Genomic DNA, 27,817 nt, shown 5'->3' on the forward strand with positions numbered 1-27,817 from the left:
CTGTTCGCTGCTGGTCCACACCCCTGTCCCGGGCGCCGATGGACCCGCCTAGGTGTGCCCTGCAGGGAGGTGCCAGGCTGAGCCAGGTCCCGGCTGGCAGGGGAATGTCGGTGACGCTGCCTGCCTTCCCACTCTCGTCCTGGTGGGGGAGGTGCTGCGGTCTTTCTGGGCTTCCCATTTGAATGATTCGAGGAATCAATGAGATCATACTAGAAGAGATGCTCTGGCCCCCTAGGGGACGCTTGTGGGGACAGCACCTTTTAAAAAGTTGCAGCTTTACTTCGGCAGTTTCCTTAGTTCCCTCATTTCCTAACTTGTGGTTCCTTTTCCACCTCCCCCTCGGGTAGCCCTCGCTCTTGGTCAGGCTTCCGGAAGTTCTGATGCTTAAAGGCGCTGAGCCAAGACTGGAGACTAACAGACCAGTTTCGGTTCAAAGGTTCTCAGGCCGTCACCTGCACACCAGGCGCTGCCAGTAGCTCTTGTCCTTCTCAGCGCAACACTGCTGCTCCCTGGTGGCGGTGACGGGAAACGCAACCTGGGAGACATTTTTCCTACCATTTTTCTGTTTTATAAAAGGATGTCAGGTCACATTCTTCCGCTCAGAACTTCGTTGTAGTCCCTCCCAAGCAAAATTCAAAGTATATTGGCCTGATTGACCTTTCCCAACCAACGTCTCTTAGTTGACTTCAGCCATACTGGCCTGGCTGGTCCTGAATCAGACTTTCACAGATGGCTGGTTTAGCTACCAGAATTCCCTTCCTGCTGCGGACACCTGCTACCATTTCCCTTAGGGCCGCTTTCAAAGGCAAAGGCGTCTCATAAAATTTCACCCTGTTCCAGAGTGGCTTAAAAATCATGGTTTAAAAATAGAGGAATCACCACCACCATCATTTTTACCGCTTGTGATCCTAAACCAGTGGCATGTGCCACTTTGTATTTTGTAGATGTCATTATTATCAATATGTTATCGATACCCAAAACTTAGTCATCATCTCCAACATAGGAAAGAAAGGAAGAAAGGATCTGAGTTGGATAAGAACCCACCCTAATCACCCCACTTGGACTCAACATTTTTACCCTGTCTCCAAAGATACGTCTTCCACGTAGGAGTCTGAGAGTAGAGTCTCAGTATATACCCCAGGGCAGGTTTATCCCCAACTTCTCTCACCCACTTTCCTCCCTTCAAACCATTTGCTGTCGTCTGATAGTTTACTAATCAGATTTTCACCATCTATCTTATCCCGTCCTGAAGACAACATTGCTTAGTAAATATTCCATCCGTCCGTTTCCCGGCCCTTCTGCAGTTAGGTGGGGCTAACCTGTAAATTATGGTGAGTGGCATATAAGCAAAAGTGAAGAAGGTTCCCCCTCCCAAGCCAGAACATTTAATAGTCCCCTCGCCCCTGACAGAGCAAATGGTCTTGTTTCAGATGGCATCTGTGGGGCACTTGAGGAGGAGCACTCCCCACTAGTCATTGCTGGGCGTAAGTGTGAGAAAAGAACGGGGTTTCGAAGCTAAGATTCCAGAATGGGCTTCTTAGATGATGGAATCTAGGCTGTCCCAGTCAGTACATCCCACCGACACCAAAGAGTGGATTTGTTGACTGAAGTCTTTACAAACTCCAGGAGAGGAGGCCCTTGTCATGGCTTCCTGCTGGACTTGAGAAACAGTAGAGACCAGCACCTCTCCTTCCCCCTTCCAGTGGACATGAAGCCCTTGTCACATTCCCATGTCAAGTACTTCCCATCTCTGTGACAGATGCCGATGAGAAACGGGTGGTTTCAGTTTGTTTAAATCTTTTTGGCTCATGGTTTCAAAGGTTTCACGGCTGGCGGGCTGCATCATCTGGGACTTGCATTGCATGGTTGGAGAGGCACAGAACCAAGTTCATTGCTTGCTTCATGGAGGCCAGGACACAGAGAGACAGACAGGAAGAGGATAGGGACAATAGAGACCTAAGGACACTGCCGTAGTCCTACTAACTGGGTCCCACTCTTGTTCGGTGAGGTCAACATTAAGTTTTTCAGTACCAGCAAAATTAGCACCACCATCTGGGAGCCAAAAGTGTGAAGTACAGGGAATGTCTTGCATCAGATCACATCACTGTCTTCCTGTAGTGGATGTGTGGAGGGTGAATAGTTCTATCTACTTCCTGGGGACATGTATGTTATATAGATAACACACGCATACATATAATTCAGTTTTTATTTTATAGTCATCAGTTTGCCTGCATGTAGGTCTGTGCATTACATGTGTGGCTGGTGTCCACAGAAGCGGAAGAGGGTGTCAGATCCTCTGGGATTGGAATTACTGCCGTATGGGTGCTGGGAGTCAATCCCAGGTCCCTGGGAAAAGGAACCTGTGCTCTCAACTGGGCCATCTCTCCAGCTCAAGTTATTATATTTGATGTATATGTCTGGAAACTCGTTGAATCACAGTTCACAGGGTTGGTGGTGCCCAAGTTCTGTGGGTGACGTCACAGTACCCAAGAAGGTTCTGAAGTTCCTTGTGTAGTTTAGTCAGCCATGCTGGCCACTCAGTGGCTAGTTGGTCTTTCTCTTCCCATGCTGTGGGCCCAGAAATTAATCAGATGTCCCTACAAGAATGTGTGTCAGTATGCCCTGCTCTCGGGCAATGACGTGATCCTGCAGTGTAACTACCCCAAAGCACTTTGGTATTTTTCTTCATCTTTAGAGGACAAACTGTCCCTGATCAACTCCAGGGCTGATGTGAAGGTACTGCCTGGGAGCGACCTGCAGTTGTCCAACCCTAAGCCTTCCCAGACAGGGCTCTACCGCTGCCTGGACGATCACAAGGCCCGTGTAGTAGAATATGAGATTGACTTCCAGGACATAGCTCTGTTGCACATCACACACAAAGACCTGGACCAGAAGCCCATGGGAAATGAGAGCATGAACCTAGGAGGCAAGGTACTTGTTTTTACCCGCTGGGATCCTTGGCAAGATTGTAACCGTTGCCAAAAGCCTGGTGAGCGCAAACGTCTAGGCTACTGCTATGTGGAGGAGCCCCTAGAAAAGCCCATGCCTTGTTGGCTCTACCTGAGAGAGGAAAAGGTGAGCAATGACCGCCTGCGACCTGAACTCCAGGTACAAGCCTGCCAGGTGCCCTGTGATACCGCTACGGAAACCAACCAGCCGTATTTCGTCTTTGACACATATCAGCTGGACAAACCCAACAACCTTGCTCCACTCAAGTGTCCCTTGGCTTCCATCTACAGGTAATGAACAGGGGCAGGATGCTAACAGCTCTTCTTTAGGCCCTCACCCAAGCCCAGTCTCCCAGGCTATCTGGTGCTAGGGGTTTCTGTTAGTAGACAAGCAAGCTCTTCCCCCCAACCCAGGAGCCTTCATGGTCAGAGTCTAGAGGGATCGATTTGCTTAGATATTTCCACAACCAGAAATAGCGTCTGAGCTGGGATCTGAGCAAATGATGCAGAGAAAGACCTATTTCCAGCCCACACAGGCAGCCTGGAGCCCGAGACTCAGGCCCAGGCTCAGCTGATGTAAACACTGATGTGAGGTCCTGCTGCTGGATTCTGAAGGATATGGTTTGTTTCTCTGTCCTTGCACCAGGGCATGGTGTCTTAGACTTCCCCCCCTTCTTTCTATTTTTTTGAGACAGGGTCTTATTATGTAGCCTTGGCTGGCCTGGAACTTGCTGTATATACCAGGCTGACCTTGGACTCAGAAGAGATCTTCTGCCTCTGTCTGGATGCTGGGATTAAGAGTGTGTGCCACCACGCCTGGCATGTGTTTGTTTGTTTCTCTGACTGTCACGGCAAAGGGTCATGATAGGACATAATAATTATTGGGCAAAACATAGCAACAGTTGTAGGTATTGCATGCAAAAACCATTGGCAAAAATGTAGACAAATCTGCCATGCAGTGAGACCCTGTGTAAAGAATGAAGCCCAAACCAAACAAACTAGCAAAACAAAACAAACTAAAAACAGCCCCCAAACCTAGACTTAGAAAACTTTCTGGAAGACAGCTCGTCAGATGTTCCCTGCTGAATGTTCTTGGTTTTTATAACTGTGGATGATATTTTAATTCTTTTTAATTGTTCCTTTTAATTCTCATAAGAATCACAGTTATTTTATTTATTTATTTATTTATTTATTTATTTATTTATTTTTGGTTTTTTGAGACAGGGTTTCTCTGTGTATCCCTGGCTGTCCTGGAACTCACTCTGTAGACCAGGCTGGCCTTGAACTCAGAAATCCGCCTGCCTCTGCCTCCCAAGTGATGGGATTAAAGGCGTGCGCCACCACTGCCCGGTCGTTATTTTATTTTTTATTTAAGATTTATATACTTGTCTTTTATGCGTAAAGGTGTTTTACCTGCATGTTATGTCTATGCACCATGTGTGCAATGCTCACAGAGACCACAAGAGGGCAGTGCGTTGCCTGGACCGGGAGTTACAAAGTTTGTGATCCTTCCTGCAGGTGTTGGGAATCGAACTTGGGTCCTCTGGAAGAGCAGCTAATGCTCTGGATGGCCTAGTTACCTCTCTAGCCCCTAAATTAGTGGCTCTCAACTTGCCTAATGTTGTGACCCTTTAATACAGTTCTTCATGTTGTGACCTCCTCAACCATAACATTATTTTCATTGCTACTTTATAACTGTAGCATTTTTTTTAAAAATTTTGCTACTGAGTGGTGTCTCAATTCCTAAGACCATTGGAAATGATGTGTTTTTCGATGGTTAGGACCAACAGGTTGAGAACCACATCCTAAATGGTTCCTTTATAATGAAAATGTTGACTGTATATAGCTACTTAGGCTGGTCCCTCCCCACTTTCCAGTGGGCGTTTTTCAGTGGCTTTTGTGTTTCCTTATTTTCATTCTAGTGTGGTTGAATGAGAATATCCCCAACAGGCTTAGGTGTTTAAACACTTGGTTCCAGTTGGTGGCGCTGTTTGAACAAGTTACAGGGAGAGGCAGTCTTGCTGGAGGAAGTGCCTCGCTGGAGGCAGGCTTAGAGTTTAAGGCTTCCTGCCACTCCCAGTTCACTATCTGCTTTGGAATGGGGCAGAAAATCTGATCTCTGTTTCCTGCTCTCACAGCCCTGCCTGCTGCTGGCTGCTATGCCTCCTCTCCATGATAGATTGCTAGTCCCCTGGGACCCTAAGCCCAAATAAACTCTTCATTCTGTAAGTTGCCTTGGTCACAGAAAAGTAACAGACACAGTTTGATTCTAGAGGCCAAGTATGAAGGGATTCTGGCCGGCTTGAGTGTGACGAGCATGGCTCCGGCAGGCCTTGCTTTTCTCTTCCCTGCCTTGCTAAAACCTGTTAGATGACATTTATAAAGCTGGCCACCAAGGTCTCTTCCCATATGTGGCCACTTCCTTCTCCAGAGGCTACCAAGGTCCAGCTATCAAAGTACTGAAGTCCAGCAATCAAAAGTCCCCTTTCGCTCACATAATTAATATGCCCAATTAAAATTAAACACCTCATCCTAACAGGGGTTTCCTCTTGTACCTTTATAAACTGCCAATTAATTAATTAAATGTGCCATGTCTGTCTCTTCTCTAACCAGAGGCAGTCCTTTGTCCCACTGGGGGACAGATGCCCCTGCCTGCTCTCGTTTCCCTCCCCTGCTGCCCTTGTCCTCTGTCTCCTGTCTTTGTCTCTTATTCCCTGACCTGTCTTTCTGGGCCAAATAAATCTTTGTGCTGAGAACTTGGTCTTGGGGGTCCTGAGCTTTCAAAGTCCACACTTGAGTTCTAGAGGGTCGCTGTTGATTGTGGTGGGAAGACATGGTAGCAGGCAATAAGGGCAGGTTGGCAGAAGCTGGAGGCTTGCTGGTCACATTGCAGTAGCATGTGGGGATACAGTCTGTCATGGAAGAGAAGATATGGTGTGGGGTAGGCTCCATGGTAGCGGGGTCTCCTCACCTCACATCTTGGAGCAGGAAGCAGAGAGCAGCTAGTTGTGACATGTTGTCTCTAACTGTGGATCTGGATGTAGAACTCTTAGCTATTTCCCCAGCGCTCTCTCTCTCTCTCTCTCTCTCTCTCTCTCTCTCTCTCTCTCTCTCTCGTGTGTGTGTGTGTGTGTGTGTGTGTGTGTGTAAATTTTAAATTACCAAGTTAATTTCTTTAGTTATAAATAAGTTTTCTGTCTTGTGAGAGTGTCGTTGAATTTTTTCCCCCATGAATTTATCCATTCCATCAAAGTATCAAGAAGGTTTTGGCTTTAGCCTACCGTGGTGGTTTGAATGAGAATGGCCCTCCATAGGCTCATACATTTGAATGCTTGGTCCCCAGGCAGTGGCATTATTTGGAAGGCCTAGGAGGTATAGCCTTGTTGGAGGAAGGGTATCACTGGCAGGGATGGGCTTTGGGGTTCTCAAAAGCCCTGTGCCAAGCCTAGAGTTTCTCTCTCTTCTTGCTGCTGGTGGATCAGCTCCTTCTCCTGCACCATGTTCGCCTACATTCCGACATGCTTCCTGCCATGATGACAATGGCATCTTGTGAAACTAAGAAGCCTCAGTTAGGTACTTTCCTTCATAAGAGTTGCTGTGGCCATGGTGTCTCTTCACAGCAATAGAAACTGACACCTGTATATAGAATAGAAAAGGCGCCTGTATATAGCTATAGTATGTTTTTGTTTTTTGCTTTCTTTTCTGTGGTTATAGAGCTCAAAGCTTTATGCATTCTAGGAGAACATTCTTCCACTAAGCTATCCCCAGCCCTCTGTATTCATTATGTAACCCAGACTTGCTTTGAACTCAGGATCTTCTTGCTTTTGCTCCTAAGTATTGAAATTATAGACACATACCACCATTCCTAGTTCCATTATCTTTTTATGTCATTAGGAGCAGTACTAATATCTCCTTTTAAATTATTTTAAATTAATCCCAGCACTTGGAATGCAGAGGCAAGTGCAACTCTGTGACTTTGAGGCCAGCCTGGTCTACACAGAGAGTTCCAGGCCAGTTAGGCCTATACAGTGAGACTCTGTCTCAAAAAACAAAACAATATCTTCCAGATGGTTCCCTGGGTAAAAGCATTTGCCACCAAATCCAGTGACTTCACTTTGATCCCTAGAGAGAATATAGTGGAGAAAGAGAAATGTCTTTGACAAGTTGTTCTCTGACCTCCATCCACATAGTCACCATATGTGTGCCTGGAATCATACACATGTTTGTGCAGGCATACATATACAACAGGAAACTGTGTAACAGTTTCTTCCCAGATTGAAACATTCCATCCTGCAGGGAAGCTCCTTAAGTAGGAAGCTGAACAACTCAAAATAGTTTAGGAAGTCCCTGAAGCTGACCAGATTCACTAGATCCCTTCCTTCCAGAGTAAATAATAAGAGCTGCAAAGAAAATTCTGAGACTGGATCAGCTGCCTGGAGGAAACAGAAACGAGCTGAGCAGCTGGAAGGGGTTTAGGCCAACTGAGGCACATGGAAAGAACACCTTCCAACCTGCCAGGTCTGCCAGGCTCCCAGCTTTGTGTCCTGTCACCCATACTGGGGTGGGGTTTGGTGATGCAGCTGCCTTTGAGCTGTTTCAGCTCCTGTAAGTTACCCCAATCCTAAGCAAGCAGCTTGGTGGCATCTGCCCTTTGGTTGTGTGTTCCCTATCTGGGATGAGGGGACATAAGTATATATGGTGACTCCCTAGGAAAAGTTTTGTCATACAACACATACATATAAATAAGTATAAGATTAATAATAAGAATATATATAAAAACGACAAAATCCAAAGTAAACAAATAAAAGAAAAATCAGATAGCTTAAAAAAATCTCCATAAAAGCATGGTTCTGTATGGTCCAGCTGAGGCCATGAGAATGACCAGGCCCTGTTTCCCTTAGGAGTGGTTAGTCCACATTCATCAGCCTAAAATGTCACTGCCACGGATGACAGAGATGGTGGTGTGTGACTTCATGTGTTGCAAAGGTGGCAGGTGCCTTGCTTCTTTTTTCAAGGGATGGCTGATCCTTGATAGTCATCAAACACCTGTGAATGAGTGACTCTGAAGGAAATCATGTCTGGGTCACCCCACGGTTGATAGGTGACACTGATGTAGGCCAGTCTGAGAAGATGTTTAAGAAAGGATTGCAGGGTGGGAGAAACTGCGAGCAGGCTTTAAGATGCATTTTGCAGATATCTTGGAGGAAGAGCTAGGGACCAATCTCTGTGAAGGTCCTGAAGCAGGCCTGCCTCTGCTTGGCTGGGATGCTCTGGAAAACAGGGCAGAAGTTAACATGAGTGGGGTGAGAAGAGAGATATAGGAAGTCAGAACCATGACAGCAAGAATTTGGTCCCTGCTCTATCCACAGGGTTAAGATGTAAGAGTATGTTGGGCTGGAGAGATGGCTCAGAGGTTAAGAGTACCAGTTGCTTTCCCAGAGGTCCTGAGTTCAATTCCCAGCACCCACATGGTGGCTCATAACCATTTATAATGAGATCTTGTGCCCTCTTTTGGTATGCAGGCATATGTACAAACAGAACATTGTATATTAAATGAATACATCTTTTTTAAAAGTGTGTCAGAGAGAGATGGCTCAATGGTTAAGAGCACTGGCTGCTTTTCTAGAGGTCCTGTGTTTGGTTCTGTGACTCCAGGAAATGCAATGCCCTCTTTTGGCTTCCTAAGGCACACATGTGGTATACAGACATAGGTATAGGTAAAACACCTATACACATAAAAAAAAAAAAAAAAAAAAAAAAAAAAAAAAGCAAAAAGACCTCCCAGGATTGGGGCTGAAAAGATGGCTCAGTGCAAAGAGCACTGACTGCTTTTCCAGAGGACTTGAGTTTGGCTCCCAGCACCCACATGGAGGTTCATAACTGTATCAGATTCCAGGGTCTGATATCCTTTTCTGCTCTCCAGGTCCTGTACACACACAGGACACATTCTCTCTCTCTCTCTCTCTCTCTCTCTCTCCACTCCCTCCCTCCCCCGCTTCCCCCTCTGTGTATATATCTCTTTCTCTGTCTCCCTCTCTCTCTCTTACACGCACACACACACACACACACACACAAATAAGATGATTTTTAAAAGTAGAGTGTCGTGACACATACCTTTAATCCCACCATCAGGACGCAGAGCCAGGCAGATCTCTGTGAGTTCAAGGCCAGCCTGGGCTAAACAATGAGTTCCAGGCCAGCCAGGGTTACTCAGTGAGGCTGTGTCTGGGACACAGTCTTCACAGGTAGAAACAGTTGTTTCTTTAATCTGTTCACATGTGCCTGGGCCTGAAACTCCCCTCTTGGCATAGCAAGTGAGGAGAAAGGCCAGACTAGGCAAATTATATTTCAACTTGTCACAAAGGGAGTTGGTGGCCTCGTAGCCTCTCGGTTCACCTCACTGCCAAAGATTGAAAGGCTTGAGTTCATGAGTGACCTCACAATATGCAGGCTGGTGGCCAGTGCACAGTCATCTTCCCAGTCCACCATGCTTACCATCCTGTGGATACTGCTCAGCTTTGCTCTCCCAGTGTTGGGGCCCCACATTCCTGTCAGCTGTCCTGAGGCCAAGGCTTGTTTCCTGGCCCTCCTCTCCAACAATGATGTTCTCTTGGAATGCGCTGTCTCCGATACACACTGGTTATTCTCTGGGCCCAACGGAGATGGGAAGCCCATTGACCTATCTAGTGTTTCCAATATAAGAAAGAGACCAGAAGGTGGTCTCCATATCCAAAACCCATCACCCTCCAACACGGGCCTCTACCAATGCCAGGACAAGAATGGAACTCAAGTGACCAGTTACAAGATTGATTTTCAAGATATCACTAGGCTGCATGCCACACATAAAAACCTGAACCAGAAGCCCCTAAGGAACGAGACACTGAACCTGGGCCACAGAGAGGTGGTGTATACCCAGTGGGAACCTTGGCAGAGATGCAGTAACTGCGAGACACTGGGAGAGCGCAAACGCCTGGGTTACTGCTACATCAAGGAGCCCTTGGAGGAGCCTGTACCCTGTGGGCTCTACCTGGGAGGCACGAATGTGTTTTACGCCCGAGTAAGGCCTGAGATGCAGGTGGAAATCTGTCATGTGACATGCCAAGGCCATCTGACGGGTGGAGATTACATCATCTTCGATAACTTCAGGTTCATGGAGGAGTCCAAATCTGCATGGCTCACCTGTCCCTTTGCATCTATCTACAGGTGACGGGACCTTTACGCCAGCTCTGCCCCTGGCCCCTCGCCCCCAGGGTTCCTCATGGTGAATCTGTGCCAGGCCAGCAGGGGCTTCTTAGTAGGTCAGTCTGTTGAAAGCCATGATGAAGGCAAAGATACTGACACATCTCTTTAATCTGAAACATACAGCAAGAATGCGTGTCCAGAAAACCACTGATTCTATGGGAAGAGAGTTTTTTTTTTTGGTTTTTTGTTTTGCTTTGCTTTCTTAAGAGTCTCACGCTTACTAATTTCCTCTATTTATTGTTTGAAATGATAAGATTCTTCAAAGACTCAGGAAACCCTGCTGCTCACTGGCAATGTGGCTTTCCAAATAGATCAGTGAAATTTTCTCTGGAATGTGAATATGGTTGACACCACGCAGGGTGCTGGTCGACACATGCAGGGTGCTGGTCTGAACAAAGGGCAGGCTTCTGTCAAGGCTCCTGTTGCCTCACTGAGGGCTTCCAGTTCAGTCCTGCTTTTCTGCTTTACTCTGGTAGTTTAGCCCAGCTTGTAATATTCACATAAAGGAATCTGTAGGATTACTCTCTGTTAAAAGCATTTTAAATGGAACATTACTTATGAAGTAGTTTGTGGTTAGATGTAATGTGTCTAAGAGCGAGGAGAGTTAAGAGGTTTGTGAGCTAGCATGGTGAATGTATTGAAAGCAATGTGAGTATTTTAAATTTAATATCATTTCCGATTCTTTTTAATTGCATGTATGTGTCTGTATGCTTGTGGTTATGTGTACATTAACTGAATTAGCTGCAGAGGTTGGATTCTCTGGAGCTTGAATTAGGCAATACTGAGCCCCCTGACATGAGTGCTAAGAACCAAACTTGAGCCCTCTGCAAGAGCAGAAGTGTTCTTAACCACTGAATCATCTCTCTGGTCCCCAAAGTGGACAGTTTGTTTTATTTGTTTGTTTAGTTGGTTGGTTTGCTTTCTTTTTGAGACAGGGTCTCACTATGTTGCCCTGGCTATCCTGGAACTAATATAGGCTAGACTAGCCTCAGACTCACAGAGATCTCCTACCTATGCTTCACAAGTTTTACATTTTTTTTAAGGTGGTCAAAACTGAGAGTGGGAAGATATCTCAACAGTTAAAGCATTCTCTGTGTAATCTGTAAGACAGGAGTCCGAATCTTTCGAATCCAAATGAATGTTGTGTGGATGTGGTGGCTCTCCTGTTCTTTAAGCCATGGAAAGTGGAGACAGGGAGTCCTTGGAGAAAGGTAGTAGCCTGCTTATCCCTGGCTAAAGAGAGTTCTTCTATCAATGAATTCTGGGTTTTACTGAGAGACCCTGCTTCAATGAACAAAGCAGGAGAAAAGTTGAAAAAGATTTCTGATATCAATTTTGGGCACACACACAAACACGTACGTGCATGCATCTGCACATAGGTGAATACTTAAGACACAGACGTGAAAACACCACATACAAACACATGAAAAGGAAAAAAGTGCTAAGACTATTAAGCATTTTATTAGAACAAATAAAGTCATTGTAGTCAACACGAATTCTATAAAAGTCACGGATTCTATAAAATGATGTTAAAATATGCCCTAGGTGACAAGAAGAAACATTTTTGTTGTTATTAATGTACTTTTGTGATATTTAAATATCCAGAATTAGTAGCAATACTTAATGTGTGTGTGTGTGTGTACTGTGTCAGAGTACAGTGTTACACCAAAGGGCTGATCAGAAGGGATTGCAAGCTGAGTCAGCATAGTGGTACACATGTCCAGTCCCATCGCTGGGGATGCACAGCCAGGCAGATTGTTCAGTTTGAGGCCATCCTGATCTACATAGCCAGTTCCAGGCCAGCTGGGGCTACATAGTGAGATCCTTTCTCCAAAAGGAGGGGGACGGAAAGCTACTTTGGGCTGAAGAAGGATGCACAGAGACTCGGCTTCTCCCTCACAGATCATATCCTCCCCATCTGTCAGTGGTCACACCTCCTTTGTATTCGAGAATGATTAGTAGCAGGCTCAAGTTAATAGAATCCCAGAAAACGCGTCTGGATTTTTTTTTAAAAGACGTCTTTTCTTGTATGTTGTTTTGTCTGCACCTATGTATGTGCACTGTGTGTGTGTGTGTGTGTGTATGGGTGTGCCCTTGGGAACCAGAAGAGTGTCAGGTCTCCTGGAACTGGAGTTATAGATGGTTTTGAGTTGCCATGTGGGTGCTGGGAATCTAATTTCAGTCCTCTGAAAGAGCACCTAGTGTTCTTAACCATTGAACCATCTCTCCAAGCCTGACACCCCCTTCTGTAGAGAGCAAGAGTAGATATCACTGAAATGCGGGAAACTGTTAGGCCACAGTGATTTCCCAATAGGCTGTTATACCTTTTCTTTTAAAAGATTTGTTTTTATCTGATATGTATGAGTATTTTGTCTGCATGTATGTACATATATGTATGTGCACCACCGTGTGTGTGTTTGTACTGCCTAAGAAGGACAGAGAAGGCACTGGATCCCTTAGAACTGGAGTTACAAATGTTTGTGAGCTGCCATGTGGATGTTGGGAACCAAACCCAGGTCCTGTGGAAGAACAGCCAGTGTTCTTACCTACTGAGCCATCTCTTCAGGCTGATCAAAACCCTAATTAGATAAGGCTTAAAAACATCATCTTCCCCCAAGACCAAGGTGCGCATGAGGTGTTCCTTCTCCCTCACTTGAGTCTTTAGCCACCAATATTTTTTATCACCCACTGGATTCTGACTCCTCAAGGTGTAGATCAGAGGACTGAGAGAGGGTGTCACTACAGGATAAGCAGGAGGAAGGGTTTCTGGTGATTCTCTGCAAACTTGTTTTGAGGTTGAGTGTAGACAGATGTTATGTACCTCTGAAGAGTAAGAGCCCAACAGTGAGGTGATACCCACAAGTCCCAAAGGCCTTCCCCTTGTCCTCTGTAGGTCCTCTCCTCAGCACGCCCTTAACAATGCTGGCATAAGAGACCAAAACAAGTCCCAGCGGTGTGACCACACACAAGGCAGTAACTGCGGAGAGACATTTTCTTAAAAAGTTGTGCTCACACAAGCAATTCAGGCTTCACACACACACACAACCATCCACCATGGGAAGGCAATTGGAAGATAAAGATGGTCTGAATTCTACAGAAACCATTGATCTGAGCCATGGTAGCCAGTACCAGAGGATCTCTGAGTGTGTGATGGCCCCATAATGCAGAGGTTGAGAAATAGCATCACAACTGTCAGTGCTGGAGAGATACACATTCTGTGGAGCTCAAGTCCTAAAACCACCAAAGCTGGGTTGCTCACACAAGAAGTGTAGCTGACTTCTCTGGGCCCTTAAGATTCTCAAGGATCTGGAGGAAGGTACTTGGAGTAAAACAGAGGTTCAGGTTAGAGAGACCAGAGTGGGAAGGAAGACCTGGCTTTATGGAGTTTGTGGTTCAAGAATAATTGAGTCTAACTGTGGTGTTCTCTGTCAGTGTCAGAATGTAGACAGACATGGTCAGAAGAAACATCCAGCAAGGTCAGAGGAGCCCATAAGAGGTTAAGAGCACTTGCAGGTCTCTGTAGCAGCAGGTCTCAAAGCATGGCACTGTTGGTCTCAGAAGTAGTGGATCTTGGAGGATGGGAAGCCACTGAAGGCAGAAATTCAACAGAGTCTGGGGGTCTTGGAAGCTGAGGTAGGCAACAGTCCCTCTGCCTGCAGCCACTGCCAATCTTGAAGTGAGCTCGTGTGCTCCCAGGAGTCTTGGAGAGACAATATTCTCTCTCTCTCTCTCTCTCTCTCTCTCTCTCTCTCTCTCTCTCTCTTCTGTTGACTCCTGCAGCCATGCTGTTGGTAAAACTTCAGAGAGGCTGATTTCAGACAGGTACCAGGGCACTGGCTGGGTCTGAGTGTACATATGCAAATAATGTGGAAATAAGACTAATCAAGGTAGAGTTGTCAGACCTGATTGGAGAAGGAAGAACTCTGGACCTAGCTAAAATTGCTAAAAGTTCCAAGTCAGGTCTGCTCTGGTTTTGGTCTCTACAGAGGTGTGGAAAATTGTCTGTGTCCCAGGGATGACACACTCAGGTTGTCTGCTCCTGCCTCTGGCTGTCAGTTATATTGGGGAGGGAAGTCTTAGCAGAGTAAGTTTTTCTTTTGCCCCTGCTGCTGCTGCTGCTGCTGCTGCTGCTGCTGCTGCTGCTGCTGCTGCTGCACTAACAGCCCTCAACAATTGGCCTCTGTTGGCTCCCTTACCCTCAGCCTTGCTGTCTGAAAGCTCCATATTGGGGCCACACTATCCATAACATGCCTGCTGGGCAAGCATGGGGGTTTGAGATCAGATCCCCAACACCCACCAGGCCTGAGAGCATACATGTGCAACAATGGCTCTGGAAGTGGGTGTGGCAGCTTCAAGGTGGGATCCTTGAAGCTCACTGGCTAGCCAGCCTAGCAGAATTTTGGAGAGACTCTATCTCAAGAAATAAAGGTTGAGGAGCTGGAGGAATTGTTCAGTGGTAAAGAGTGCTTACTATTCTGTCAGACCTGAGTCTGACCCTGAGCAGCCATGTCTGGTGGCTCACCACTACCTGTCACTCCAGCTCCAGAGGGACCTTGCTCTTCAGCTACGTGCACACACAGACACGCACAGGCGATTGCTGCCTGCACTCGGCATGTGTACACACACACACACACACACACACACACACACACACACACACACGATGGCCCAGCAGTTAAAGAGCACTTGTGGTTTTTCATAAGACCCAGGTTCAGTTCTCAGCGCCCATGTAGCTATTCAGAACTGTCTATAACTCCAGTTCCAGAGGATCTAATGATCTGGCAAACCAGGCACACGTGTGGTGCATACACATAGACAGAGACAAAACGCTCAAACACATAAAAATTATGGATGGATGAATGAATGAATGAATGAAGCCTTAAAAGAAAATAAAGGTAAACAGTGATTGAAGAAGATACCAGACATGGACCCCTGGCCTCACATTCATGTATACACATGTATGCATGTACGTGCACAATTGTATGCATACATGCACACATACATGAACACACGTAACTGTTGGGGACTCTCAGGTATGGATTAAATGGACACACTTGGCTTTAGGATGAGCATGAATTGTTGAGGGTTGAATATGAATTGTTACTATTTAGCTATGAAGGTTCCCCCTGCCAAGAGCCCATGTGTTGCCGGCTTGGTTACTAACTGACAGGTCTTGGGGAAGTGAACGGGTCCTAAGATTAATTCCTTGACAGAGTCATAATTGAATGGCACTAATGTATAGATGGTAGAAAAATTGGGGACTGAGCTGTAGGAAGTAGGTCAATGGGGTGTGCCCAAGAGAGATGGAGTTGTCTCTACCTCCTTCCCATTCCTCTCCACTTCCTGGCTTCCTTAATTTGTTTTCCTAGATATGCTGGCCCTGAAATGAGAAATTCAATGACCATGAGTTGTATTCACTTACCAGCACAAAGTACTACAGCTTAAGATAATAGAACTGGCCGGGCGGTGGTGGTGCACGCCTTTAATCCCAGCACTGGGAGGTAGAGGCAAGTGGATCCCTGTGAGTTCCAGGCTAGCCAAGGCTACATAATAAGACCTTGTCTCAAAACCAAATAATGATATGATAACAACAACAACAACAACAATAATAATAATATTAATAATGAATAATTCTATTTCCTCACTACTCTGGAGCCTGGAAGTCAGAAGCAAGCTGTCGGGGGTTGGGTAGGGAGCAGCGGCTAATCCTTCTCACACTCTCAGATGCTGGCTAGCATCCTTTCCTGATTTTTTTCTAGCTTCTGTGAGAACCAGAGGCTCTTTGACATTCCTGGCCTGGAAGCTTCATTGCTCATCTCCTTTCCATCTTTTCTTGGCTTTCATCCCGGGTATCTTTATCTGCCTTGGCTCTAAAAGGTCACCGGACATATTAGACCTCAAGGTCAATCTACCCCCCCCCACCCCCAATATGATGTCATTGCAACACATTGACAAAGACCCAGTTTCAAAATAAGGTTTCATTCTGAGATTCTGGGAAATGCATAGATTTTGGGTGGTCACCATTCCAGCTCAAGACCTAGGTCTAGCTAGCCTGGGCCTTGTGGACGAATTGTGATGTTTAGGAGGGTTATTCAAGAAACTAGTGTCCTTGGCTCAGGCCACCCAGCCAGTCAGAGGTCGAGGTGTAGACGCTTCCCAGGCCGTTCTTCCTGAGCAGCTCACTGTTAACTTTTATAGTGTTCCGTGGAGGGAACATGAAGCTGTTCTCTCCAGGACCCTGAACTTTGACCCTATGTTCCTCCCATGCAGGCCAGTCCACTGGGAAGCCAATGACAGCTCTCTGACATGGCAGAACCAGCTCTCTGGCCAGGAGATCAGCACCATCATGGACCTGCACAGCGGTGGCCAGCATCTGAAGATCTTCCAGCCAGCCACTTATAGATGTTTTGTGGAGCAGGAACTCATAGCCCAGTTCAACCCCACACCCGCTGTGTATCTGCTGGAGGCTGAGAGACAATCCAAAGCCCAGGAGCCTTGGCAGTCCAGGATCCAGCCAGGCAAGGCAGACTCCGTTCTCAGGGGGCTGAAGTTGATGCTGCTTATTGTCTCTGTACTGGCCATTGGAGGGCTTCTCTGTAAAGTGGTCTTCCGTCCTATCTGTGGCAAGAAGAGGAATCAGGTCCTCCTGGTGAAATAAACTGAGCCTTCTGTAGCCAAGAGGACCTGGTATCTCTCCACTGTCCCATCCTCAGCTCTAGTCATCCATAGGCAGCATCACATGAGGTCCTGGAGGTGTGTGAGCTAACACAGACCTGGATCGAAATCCAGTGGCCACTTCACTCCTTGTTCTGTGTCCTACTCGGCTAATCTATTGATTACCCCCACTGTACAGATAGGAAAACTGAGGCAAGTCTGTCTAGTCATTGGAGATTTGGAATTCTTGGGTCCTTCAGAAAGAGAAAGGGGAAGGACAGAACCTTCTCAGGGTATGTGGTGTGACTTTCTCTGGGGAGGTGTAAACAACCATCTATATTTATCCCAGATCAGATACTAATGGCAGACTAAAGAAATGACTACATAAAACTGGTTTGGTGAACTAGTGAGTTTATTGGGGTTCCTTACAGAAGGATGGGGGGAGCCAGGCAGTGGTGGCGCACGCCTTTAATCCCAGCACTTGGGAGGCAGAGGCAGGCGGATTTCTGAGTTCGAGGCCAGCCTGGTCTACAGAGTGAGTTCCAGGATAGCCAGGGCTACACAGAGAAACCCTGTCTCGAAAAACAAACAAACAAACAAACAAACAAACAAACAGAAGGATGGGGGGTGCTTACATGAGCAAGGGTGAGTCTAAAGCAGCTGTATCACCCAAAGGTCCAGCAAGGATGATGTCATGAGATCACGCATAGGATGATGTCATGAGATCACGCATGAAAGCTGCTTCCTTAGACTTTCTGTGCAACTTGTAGACGGCTTCACTGAAAAGTCTGCTCTTCCCCAGAGAATGATCGCTGTTTGTGCAGCTGCGGGGAGGGTCTTGTGAATCATGGAACTTCCCAAGCTTCCTGAGTCCAGGTCTTCCTTTCTCCTCCCAAACTGTCAACTGAACAGGGATATTAGTAGCATCACAACAGGTGTCTCCATTGTATATTGTGTCCTCAGCATTCAGCCCTCTCTTCCAGGGACAAGATGGAGGACACACATGGGCATCTCCGAGCATCACCTCCTTCCTTCTCGGCCTGCACTGGATCCCTGCTGCTTTTCCCTGCTTGTCCTCCAGGGCATCTTCCTCTACTATGTCACAGACAACCACACACACACACACACACACACACACACACACACACACACACACACCATCCCCATAGCTTAGACACATGTTATCGTTCCAGATTCTTGTGAGGGAAGAGCCTCCAGTATCGCTCTGGGACAAGATGCTGGGCCCAGCTCAGCTGATCAGCGGGAACGGCTGGGCCTGGCTGTTCCCAGAAACCACACACAGGGTTTAGCAGAACACAAGAGCTATGAAATATTAATGCCTTTTAAGACTCATTGCCCTAAATTTGCATGGTGAAGTCTTGACAGAGCACACAAGAAGGGCTCCCAGGGCAGAATGTAGGCCCAGGAAAACAGGGTAATGCTCCCTCCATGTATCACACACCAAAGGCTTCACGTGACACACCACAGACTCAAAGGTTCCTGCAGAATGAGAGAAGGTTCTTGAGAGTCAGTTGGGACTGGCTGGGGAATCAGAAGCTGAGAATAACAATGATAAAAATAGTCAACACTTTTGGCCCTCTTCATGTGCCAAAACATAAACTTTTCCATAAACATCATGTCCCCGCAAGCCACCGCTAGTCAGTTGTTACTATCAGCTGCCTCTTGTTTTATAGCTGGGGACATTAAGGCACAGAAGGTACATTAAGGACTGGGGTCATACGCTGAGCTTGGAAAAAGGGTGGGTAATGGATGGGTCACTCAATAGAGATCTCAGGGGCTAGGAAGATGGCTCAGTGGGTAAGATCGGGAGGACTTGGTTTGGTTCTATGTTAAAAAAAAAGGTAGATGTGACCATTGTGTGCCTATAACATCAGAACTGGGGCTCAAGTTACACAGGAGTGTATGGGGTTTTGGCTGCCAAACTTTGGGTTCAGTGAAAGACCCTGTCTCAAGGGAATAAGGTGTGTGTGTGTGTGTGTGTGTGTGTGTGTTTGAGAGAGAGAGAGAGAGAGAGAGAGAGAGAGAGAGAGAGAGAGAGAGAAGGCACAGGACACTGTGTTCTATGTACATGGGAACATACACCTGTACACATACACCTGCACACACACCTGTACACACACATACCTGCACATGCACCACACACACATCTGTATATACACGCTTGTACATACACCTGCACATATACCCATATACACATCTGTGCATACACTTCTGCACACACACACCTGTATATACACAACTGTACACACAACTGTATACACACACCAGTATATACACACCTGCACACTCACCTGTACAAACATCTGCACACATACCTGTACACACACACACACACAAGCGCGCGTGTGGGAAAAAGCTGCAGGGACGTCCTCCACGAAGGTCGCACGCTTGGCCCCAGTAGTCTGTGGGTTTCTAAGAGTTTATTGTTCATGGCGACACACACATCAGCACCCTCCCCAGCAGGAACCCCCAGGTATCCTCCACCTGCAGTAGCCCCCACTGTGGTAGCCTGAGAAAGAACAGTGACAACCAACTGAAGTCTTTTCATTCAGTTAGTGGCCCATCTACAAAGCACTGCAGGCTCCTAACCAAAGTGGAAGATTTTAGTATCCAATGGGACCTCTGTGACTTCCCATCTCCTGGTGCCCTAGACATGATGGTTGAGCTTGGCTGTCAACTTGATGGGTTTAGAGTCACCCAGGAGACTTACCTCTGTGTGAGTCTGTGAAGGGATTTCCGGTGAAACCTAACTCTTAACTGTGGGTGGCTGCCACTCCAGGGGCTGGGTTTCCAGATGACAGAAAGGGGGAAAACAAGCAGATGCAATGTGACCAGCTGCCACCTGCTGCTGCCACCGTGTCTTTCTGAATCTTTCCTGAAGTTGCTTTTTGTCAGGCATTGTGTTACAGAAATGAGGAGAGTAGCTTCCTAGCTTCTGACTTTATAGCATGCATTATTTTATAGATGCTTTATCTGCATGGATGTCTTCACACCAGAAGAGGCTATGGGATTCCATGGGACTACAGGACAGACAGCTATGATCTGCCATGTGGGTACTAGAAATCAGAACTCTGAAAGAGCAGCTAGTGTTCATAACTGTTGAACTGTCTTTCTGACTGTCCCCTTGCTTCTGATTTTCTGACAAAGGTTGTCATTGTCACGATGATGTGGCACTGCACAATTCTGTCTCAGACTTTTACAGAGCGTCTGATGGCTTGATGCCATGTACAGCTGCTGTGGTTTCAATCCATGCCCCCCACAGTCACCTGGAAAAGCCTGGCACCCAGCCTATGACATCACTGGGAGATGGTGGAACCTTTAGAGGGAAAAGGGTTGTTTTTGAAAGGCTGTTGGTGCTTCTCCATTATTTTGCTTCTCAGCTGCTAGGAAGTAAGCAACTTCCTGTGTCACGTGCCCTTGCCTAACTGCCTTGCTACTGGCCCAGAAGCAGCTGAGCCAATCAACCCTGCACCCAGGCCTTTGGAACTGTTGGCCACAAATAAACCTTCTCTCTTGATAAGTTGATGATCTCAGGTGTTTTGTCACAGTAAGAAGGCCAACTCCCTCATCAACCGTGTGACGACGAACTGCAGAGCTATGGACCACAGGAACTGTAAGTGGCCTCTGGGACTTCACCATGGCCTCTAGTTGATGGCCAGCAAGCAGCCTGACCTCTCAGTCGTATAGACAGCAAGAAATGAGTTCTGCCGACAACATGGAGACTATCCACCACACCAATAATTTTACAACAGTCAGTGGGGAAGCTCCCAGTTCTCCCTGGCTCTCTACCTCCTCAGCATAGGATAGGGTGGTGATTTCTGACCTCATTATGGTACAGAAGGGTTAACACAAGACACTTTCAGACTAAAACTGAGAGAGAGAGAGAGACAGACAGAGACAGAGAGGGAGGGAGGGGAGGAGGGAGAGAGACAGAGAGAGACAGAGAGAGAGAGAGAGAGAGAGAGAGAGAGAGAGAGAGAGAGAGGAGAGAGAACGAACCCAGGGTTCTCTTGCTAATCATGCAGCAGAATTGCAGCCAACCCACAACAGCTGTGGCACCCAGGAAATAACCTGGTGTGATTGTAAGACATGGGAGATCTTTGTTACCACAGCAGAGCCTGGCACACCCTAACTGACACATGTTCCTTCCAAAACTCTTACTACTTTCATAAAATTAATATTTTTTTTCTCTAATTAGCTAAACAGAGTCCTAGGTCAGAAATCTATTTCCCTGTGGTAGGCCCAACTTTTGAAAGAGCGGGAACATAGGGATTCCATAACTATACAGGGACAGACTAGGGCGGAGGTGGAGACCCAGAACGGGCAATTCCTTGTCCCGTGGGTAAACGGGTCATAGGTCAGTTGTGGCTGCAAAGTCAAACACACCTCAAGAGGTTTCAAATAACAATAAAAATACATTTCACACATTTACAAAATCATTGGGACGTCCCTCTGGGAATGTGCGTGCTTCTCTGATCAACAACTCTGGGTAGATTTTATTTTTTCTGTCATTGAGACAAATACCTGAGAGAATTTACAAGATATCCAGTTTATTTTGGCTACTGACTTCAGAGGTTCCAAGGCTTGTTGGCTCTGTTGCTGGGAGAAGGGTACCACAGGAATGTGACCCTCCTGTCAGACAGCAAGTAGAGAGGAACAGGGAGGGTAAGAAACACCCCTCAAACACTGCCCCCCAACCCCCACAGTGTTCATTTTCTCCAACCAGGCACCAACTACAGCAGGTCTGCGATCTGCAGTGCTGAGATGCCTCTGGGGGGGGGGGGGCGGGGGGACGAAATGTGGGGGCACTTTGTTATGATCCTCCTTTGCCACCATCAGGGCACTGGCTCATGGCACGCCAAAATCACTCAGGGGAGGCAGAACACAGCCTAAGTTGGGGGCCCCAGCCCAGGTGGGCACCCAGATGCCGCTGGGAACTACAAGGAGTTGAGAACAAGCCCACAGGCCTGAGATGAGTAGGGGTGGGGGGAGGATCTGGCTTAGCTCAGGGTGAGTGCCAGGAGCCCAGGCCAGTGAGGATAGGCTGGGTAACAAAGGCTTCCCCCTCAAGGTGGTTCTGGATGAGAAAGACACTCCTTGCTTGTCCAAAATGTTTGTTTATGGTGGAAAATGGATGCATATGACTTACGGTGGACCAGAGATTAAAGACCTTTTACAGGAAGGAATGTCCAGGGAGGGAAGCTTATTGGCCAAACCCTCAGGGCCAATCTACATACCTCATTAGCATGGAGAACTCTGCGCTCTATGCTATGTGACCAGTTGCCAAGGTCCTCTTAGTAGAGTGTCATGGTCACATGCTCCAGGACAGAAATCTGGCCAGGAGCAGATTCAAACGCCTACCATTCTCAATTATGAGAATTGCCGGGGTTTCTTAATCTGCTCAACTGTACCAGTTTTTCTGTCTGGTGACATGGTTCCACATGCCCCACACACTTACCTCTCAAGAGTGTATTAATTTTTTAAAGTATGTATGTGTGTATTGTATGTCACATGCGTGCAGATGCCATACGAGGCTGGAAGAGGATGGCCAAATCCCCACAACTAGAGTTACATGTGGTTGTGAGCTGTCCAATGTGGGTGGTTCAGCCAGAAGTTCAGCCAGCGCTCTGAGCGCTAACCACTGAGCCACTTCTCTTGCTCCCTCTGTTTAAATGTTGAATCTCTCCATTGGTTAAACCATGGGGTTAGGTCAGACCTTTCACAGTCTGTTCCTGGGAATATCCTCACAGACACACTCAGAGGTGGGCCCACTAATCTCCTAGGTTTTTATCCAATCAGGTTGATAAGTTAGCCCTCACAGGCTCGCTCTCCCTGAGCTTGGCAGGGTTCCCTCATCTGGGAGTTGGGTGCCATTCACTGAGTCTTCAGTGTGGTCTTTCCAGTAGGGAAACCCCGACTTGTCTACAAGGTGGTGGCTTGCATCCAAGAAAATAAAGTTTTAAGGCCACATGGGATGGGGCACAGGGGCTCAATGCAGCCTAACACAGCATCTCCAGGGTGGGGCCTGGGACTGACGGTCAGGATTTTGGAAGGTGTAAGGTGTAAGCTTACAGTGGCATGTATGGTGACTGAGCACAGAGAACAGGTAATAAACCCTGACACGGGCCTATGCACTGACCAGAACTTTCTGTTTCTCTGTAGCTTACTTATATTACTTACATTTATCTTTTTCTCAACAAAAATCCATGCGTGGCCTCATTGCCACACTTTACATCTGGCTTACTGTGTTTTTAAATTTTTTTTAAACTATTTTTATGTGTGTGTGTGTGTGTGTGTGTGCGTGCACACGTGTGTGTAAGTGAAGTAGAAGTTTCTGGTTGTGTCTTGTGATGCTGACTCACATGGTGTTTTGCTGAGGCTAGACCAGAGGGAGGACATGTGACATCTGGAGAGAGTATTAATAGGACTCAGCAGACAGTGAGGGACACTTGCGTGGCTAAGCTGTGCAGTTCTTTGTTGGTCTTCACTGGCTGATCTCCATTTCGTTGAGAGAGGCACAGCGGGGAACTTCTGGCATCCTGGCTGGTTTGGGTGGCTCCCACTGACTCCTGCTGATGTAGCAGCAGCCTGGCGTTTCTGCTGTGTCATGCCACTGCTGCTGATTCATGTTTGGAATCCTGACACTGCTGAACTGGACTGCTAGTATTGTGACAATGGAGGCTGGAATTGCCCCAAAGAACCACTTCTAAACAGGTCACATCCCCTGTCCTATTTTCCATCTTTCTCCCACACCTGTGTTTGGATCGAGTGAGTGCAGGTGCCCAAAGACACCAGAGTTATTAGATCCCTCTGGTGCAGGAGTTATAGGTTGTGGTGACCAACCCAGCTTGAGTTCTAGGAACTGAATTCAGGTCCTTGGTAGTGTGGGCTCGAAATTGCTCCGCCATCTTCCCAGCCTCATGGTAATTTTGTTTTAAAATTTCCCTTTGAGATTCCTTATTCCATTTTTTGAGACAGGATCTTGCTATGTAGCCCTAGGAGACCCAGAACTTAGTATGTAGATCAGGCTAGCCCTAAACTCACGAAGCTCCACCTGCGTGTGTCTCCCCGGCGCTGGACTGAGTGTATGCCAACACTGCACTCTTATTTATTTTCATTCGTGTATGTGAATGTATGTCTGTGCACCACGAGCATGCAGTGCTCAAAGAGGCTAGCTGAGGGCATTGGATATCCTGGGGCTGGAATTAGAGGTGGTTGAGAGTTGCTGTGTGGGTGCTGGGAATTGAACCCAGGTCCTCTGCAAGAGCAGCCAGTGTTCTTGTTTTGTTTTGTTTTGTTTTTCGAGACAGGGTTTCTCTGTATAGCCCTGGCTGTCCTGGAACTCACTCTGTAGACCAGGCTGGCCTCGAACTCAGAAATCAGCCTGCCTCTGCCTCCCAAGTGCTGGGATTAAAGGCGTGCGCCACCAGCAGCCAGTGTTCTTAACCACTGAGCCATCTCTCCAGCTCGTCTAGTTTATTGTAAAGATTTGTCTATTTTTATGTGTGTATATGTGTAGCTTCATGAATTTATGTGCACCACATGCTTGCAGTGCCCCCAAAGGCCAGAAGAGGGCATCTAATACCCTGGAAATGGAGTTACAGGCAGTTGTAAGCAACTCCATGTGGGTGCTGGGGACCAAACTTAGGATCTCTGCAAGAGCAGAGCCTACTCTTAGCTGTTGAGAAAATGTCCAGTTCCATGTTTATTTTAACATTTATCAGATGCATGACCTTGTAGGCAAGACGTTTTTTTCCCCCAAGACATGGTTTCTTTGTGTAGCCCTGGCTGTCCTGGAACTCACTCTGTAGACTAGGCTGGCCTTGAACTCAGAAATCCACTTGCCTCTGCCTCCCAAGTGCTGGTATTAAAGGCGTGCACCACCACAGCTTTGTTCTTTTCTATTCTCAACTTCTAATGTGTATGTTGGGGAGGATGGGGGAAAGGGGAATGGGGTATTACTTAGGAATGGGGTATTACTTAATAGAGTTTAGGTGGTAGGTTATAGCCAAACTAGGATGTACTGGCAGCAGTCTAATGTTTCCATTTCTAGGAGCTGGATGTATTATTTACCTACTACCACATAAGAGCCCGGCCCAAATTTACCTCCTTCAAATAGTAGGAAAGTGCTTCCCCATCATGGGGCAGGCTGACTTGCTGCAGGCTGGGATCAGCTGGTAGTTTGCATTAGACTGAAGTGTCTCCAAGGAGGTCTGGTCTCCAGCTTTCAGATGCCACCCTAGGGAGGCGACTGGGTCATGAGGACCTGAGCTGATGAGTGGATTCATTCATGGATGATGTCATAAATTGTGAGCATGTGGGTGCGCACAACCTTCAGCACGTATGCAGAATTTGGGCTTTTTCTCTATCATTCTTCCTCCATATTGCCTTGAGGCAGGATTGATGGTGAAACCAGAAACTTGTTGTTTCAGCCTCTCTGGCTGGCAGTTGAACTTTTGGGAAACACCAGTCTCTGCCCACCACGCTAGGACTTCAGGCATAGGCAGCTAAATCCAGCTTTTTAACATGGGTCCTGGGATTCAAACTCAGGCCATCACACTGGCAGAGCAGGAACTTTGATCAATTGGGCCATCTTTCCAGCCCTGAGTTCTAGATGACATTCTTAGAAAATGGAGGAAATAGAAAGTGGGGTCTGGTCTGAGGAAGTAGCTTGCTTAGGAAAGTGTCTTTGGGAGATTCAAATTGCTCTCCTCCCCTCCCCTCCCCTCCCCTCCCCTCCCCTCCCCTCCCCTCCCCTCCCCTCCCCTCCCCTCCCCTCTCCTCCCTTCTCCTCCCCTCCCCTCCCCTCCCCTCCCTCCCCTCCCCTCCCCTTCCTTCTCCTCTCCTCCCCTCCCCTCTCCTCCCCTCCCCTCCCTCCCCTCCCCTCCCCTTCCTTCTCCTCTCCTCCCCTCCCCTCCCCTCCCCTCCCCTTCCTTCTCCTCCCCTCCCCTCCCCTCCCCTCCCCTTCCTTCTCCTCCCCTCCTCTCCCCTCCCCTCCCCTTCCTCCCCTCCCCTCCCCTTCCTTCTCCTCTCCTCCCCTCCCCTCTCCTCCCCTCCCCTCTCCTCCCCTCCCCTCCCCTCCACCCCTCCCCTCCCCTCCCCTCCCCTTCCTTCTCCTCTCCTCCCCTCCCCTCCCTCCCCTCCCCTCCCATCCCCTCCCCTCCCCTCCCTCCCCTCCCCTTCCCTCTCCTCTCCTCCCCTCCCCTCCCCTTCCTTCTCCTCTCCTCCCCTCCCCTCCCCTCCCCTCCCCTCCCCTTCCTTCTCCTCTCCTCCCCTCCCCTTCCTTCACCTCCCCTCCCCTCCCCTCCCCTTCCTTCACCTCCCCTCCCCTCCCCTCCCCTCCCCTCCCCTTCCTTCTCCTCCCCTCCCCTCCCCTTCCCTCCCCTTCCTTCTCCTCTCCTCCCCTCCCCTCCCCTCCCCTTCCTTCTCCTCTCCTCCCCTCCCCTTTCATGTCCCCCCTTCTTTCCCTTTCCTGATTGCTGTGAACTAATCAGCTCCCCTCTGGCATTAAGCTGTTTTTCTTAGGTATATATGTCACAGGGTGAAAACCCGAGTCACACATCTGGGCACTTCTTAGGGCCTGGCCCAGCTCCTTCACATCTACATCATCATCTCTGGGTGGCTGTGCTTTAAGAGGGTACACGGGCACCTGTGTGGGGACCATCCAGTCCCCCAGATTTCCCCAACAGGCTAACCTGGTCATATTCACAAGGTCATGGCAAGAGGCCAAGAGAATAGTCAGACGTGGCGAAGTTGCCCACATCTCAGGCTTGAATCCCATGCACAGTCTGCTAGCCAGACAACTTAAAATGTCAGACGCAAGGATGAGGAAATGGACACCTCCTTGTGGGGGACAAATGGTCAGTGTCACACAGTGAGGCTGTATTGGAGGTTGGGGGGCTGTGTGCCTTCTTCAGGCACTCTCTATAGGAAAAAAGTTGACCCAGCTGGGACCTTCAAAACAGACATACTGCCCCACCAACCTGTTGTTCTTGACCTGGGTCCCTACCCTGCCCCTCCTGCCTTCTTTGTGGTCCTTACTCATGTGCAGAGCCCCTCAGTAGCTTTCTACATAGGTCAGGATCCATGTGCTACATGGAACAGAAATCCAAGCAAAACGGGTTAAGCTAAGAAGGGCTCGCAGAGAAGTCAGGCACAGTTAGATCCAGATGTTCAGGTCTCCCTAGCTGTCTCCCTCTATCTGCCTATCACATGTTTTCCTGCATGCCTTAGTTGTTAATCAGACACTTCCTGAGAGAAGCGAAGTCATCCCTCCTCAGCTCCAGCTACATCATGGCCTGGCAGTCTCAACAGAGAGAGAGTGAACCTTTAGATCAATATGACCAGCAGTATCCATAACCATATCTGGGTGTTTACTGTGTGCTGAGTACTGTTTGAAGTACAGAGTATTTTGGTTTCCTTTCTGTTGCTGTAACAAAACACTCTGACTAAAAGCAGCTTAGGGGAGGAAGGCGGTTCTTTGGCTTACACTTGTAGGTTCACCATTGAGGGAAGTCAAGGTAGGAACTCAGCAGGAGCTTGAGAAGGGACACTGCTGACTTGCTCCCAGGCTCATCATGCTCAGTTAGATCTTTTTATGCCTAGGGATGGTGCCGCCCACAGTGGGCTGCTCCCCCTGACATCAATCAATAGTCAAGACAGACCCCTGTAGACATGGCCACAGGCCAATCTGATCCAGGCAGTTCCCCAGGTGAGGTTTCTTTCAGACGAGTCTAGGCTGTGTGGAGTTGACATGAAGGCTAACTAGAACAGAGTATTAATTTTCATAGCACATCATAAATAACCAGCATTCTCATTTTACAGATGGTTAGCAGGAGAAATTAAATCCACAGCCAAGGGTACACTAGTTGGAAGTATTGGATCTGGGAGCCCAATTTGGTGGCTTTAGAATCTTACCTTCCTTTGCTTATCTTCTGCTTCAGAGACAGTCA

The 27,817-nt window shown here is 47.8% G+C and overlaps 1 protein-coding gene across 3 annotated transcripts in view; it reads left to right on the forward strand.

Annotated features, from left to right (window-relative positions):
- Fam187b (family with sequence similarity 187 member B) overlaps positions 1–20,530 on the forward strand; it is a 20,932-nt gene extending 402 nt beyond the window's left edge. The window contains exons 1-2 of one of the 3 annotated variants that reach the window (XM_034488499.2): positions 2,462–3,239; positions 16,461–20,530. In XM_034488499.2, the coding sequence (XP_034344390.1) occupies positions 2,527–3,239; positions 16,461–16,848 (1,101 nt within the window). In that variant the 5' untranslated portion in view covers positions 2,462–2,526 and the 3' untranslated portion in view covers positions 16,849–20,530. Of the gene's footprint in view, positions 1–2,461; positions 3,240–9,435; positions 10,152–16,460 lie in introns of those variants that run through there. The other 2 variants (XM_034488505.2, XM_076932022.1) reach the window with 2 other exon arrangements.
- Positions 20,531–27,817: the final 7,287 nt, after the last annotated feature.

The sequence above is a fragment of the Arvicanthis niloticus genome, chromosome 1 (genome assembly GCF_011762505.2).
Source record: "Arvicanthis niloticus isolate mArvNil1 chromosome 1, mArvNil1.pat.X, whole genome shotgun sequence".
Lineage (NCBI taxonomy): Eukaryota > Metazoa > Chordata > Mammalia > Rodentia > Muridae > Arvicanthis > Arvicanthis niloticus.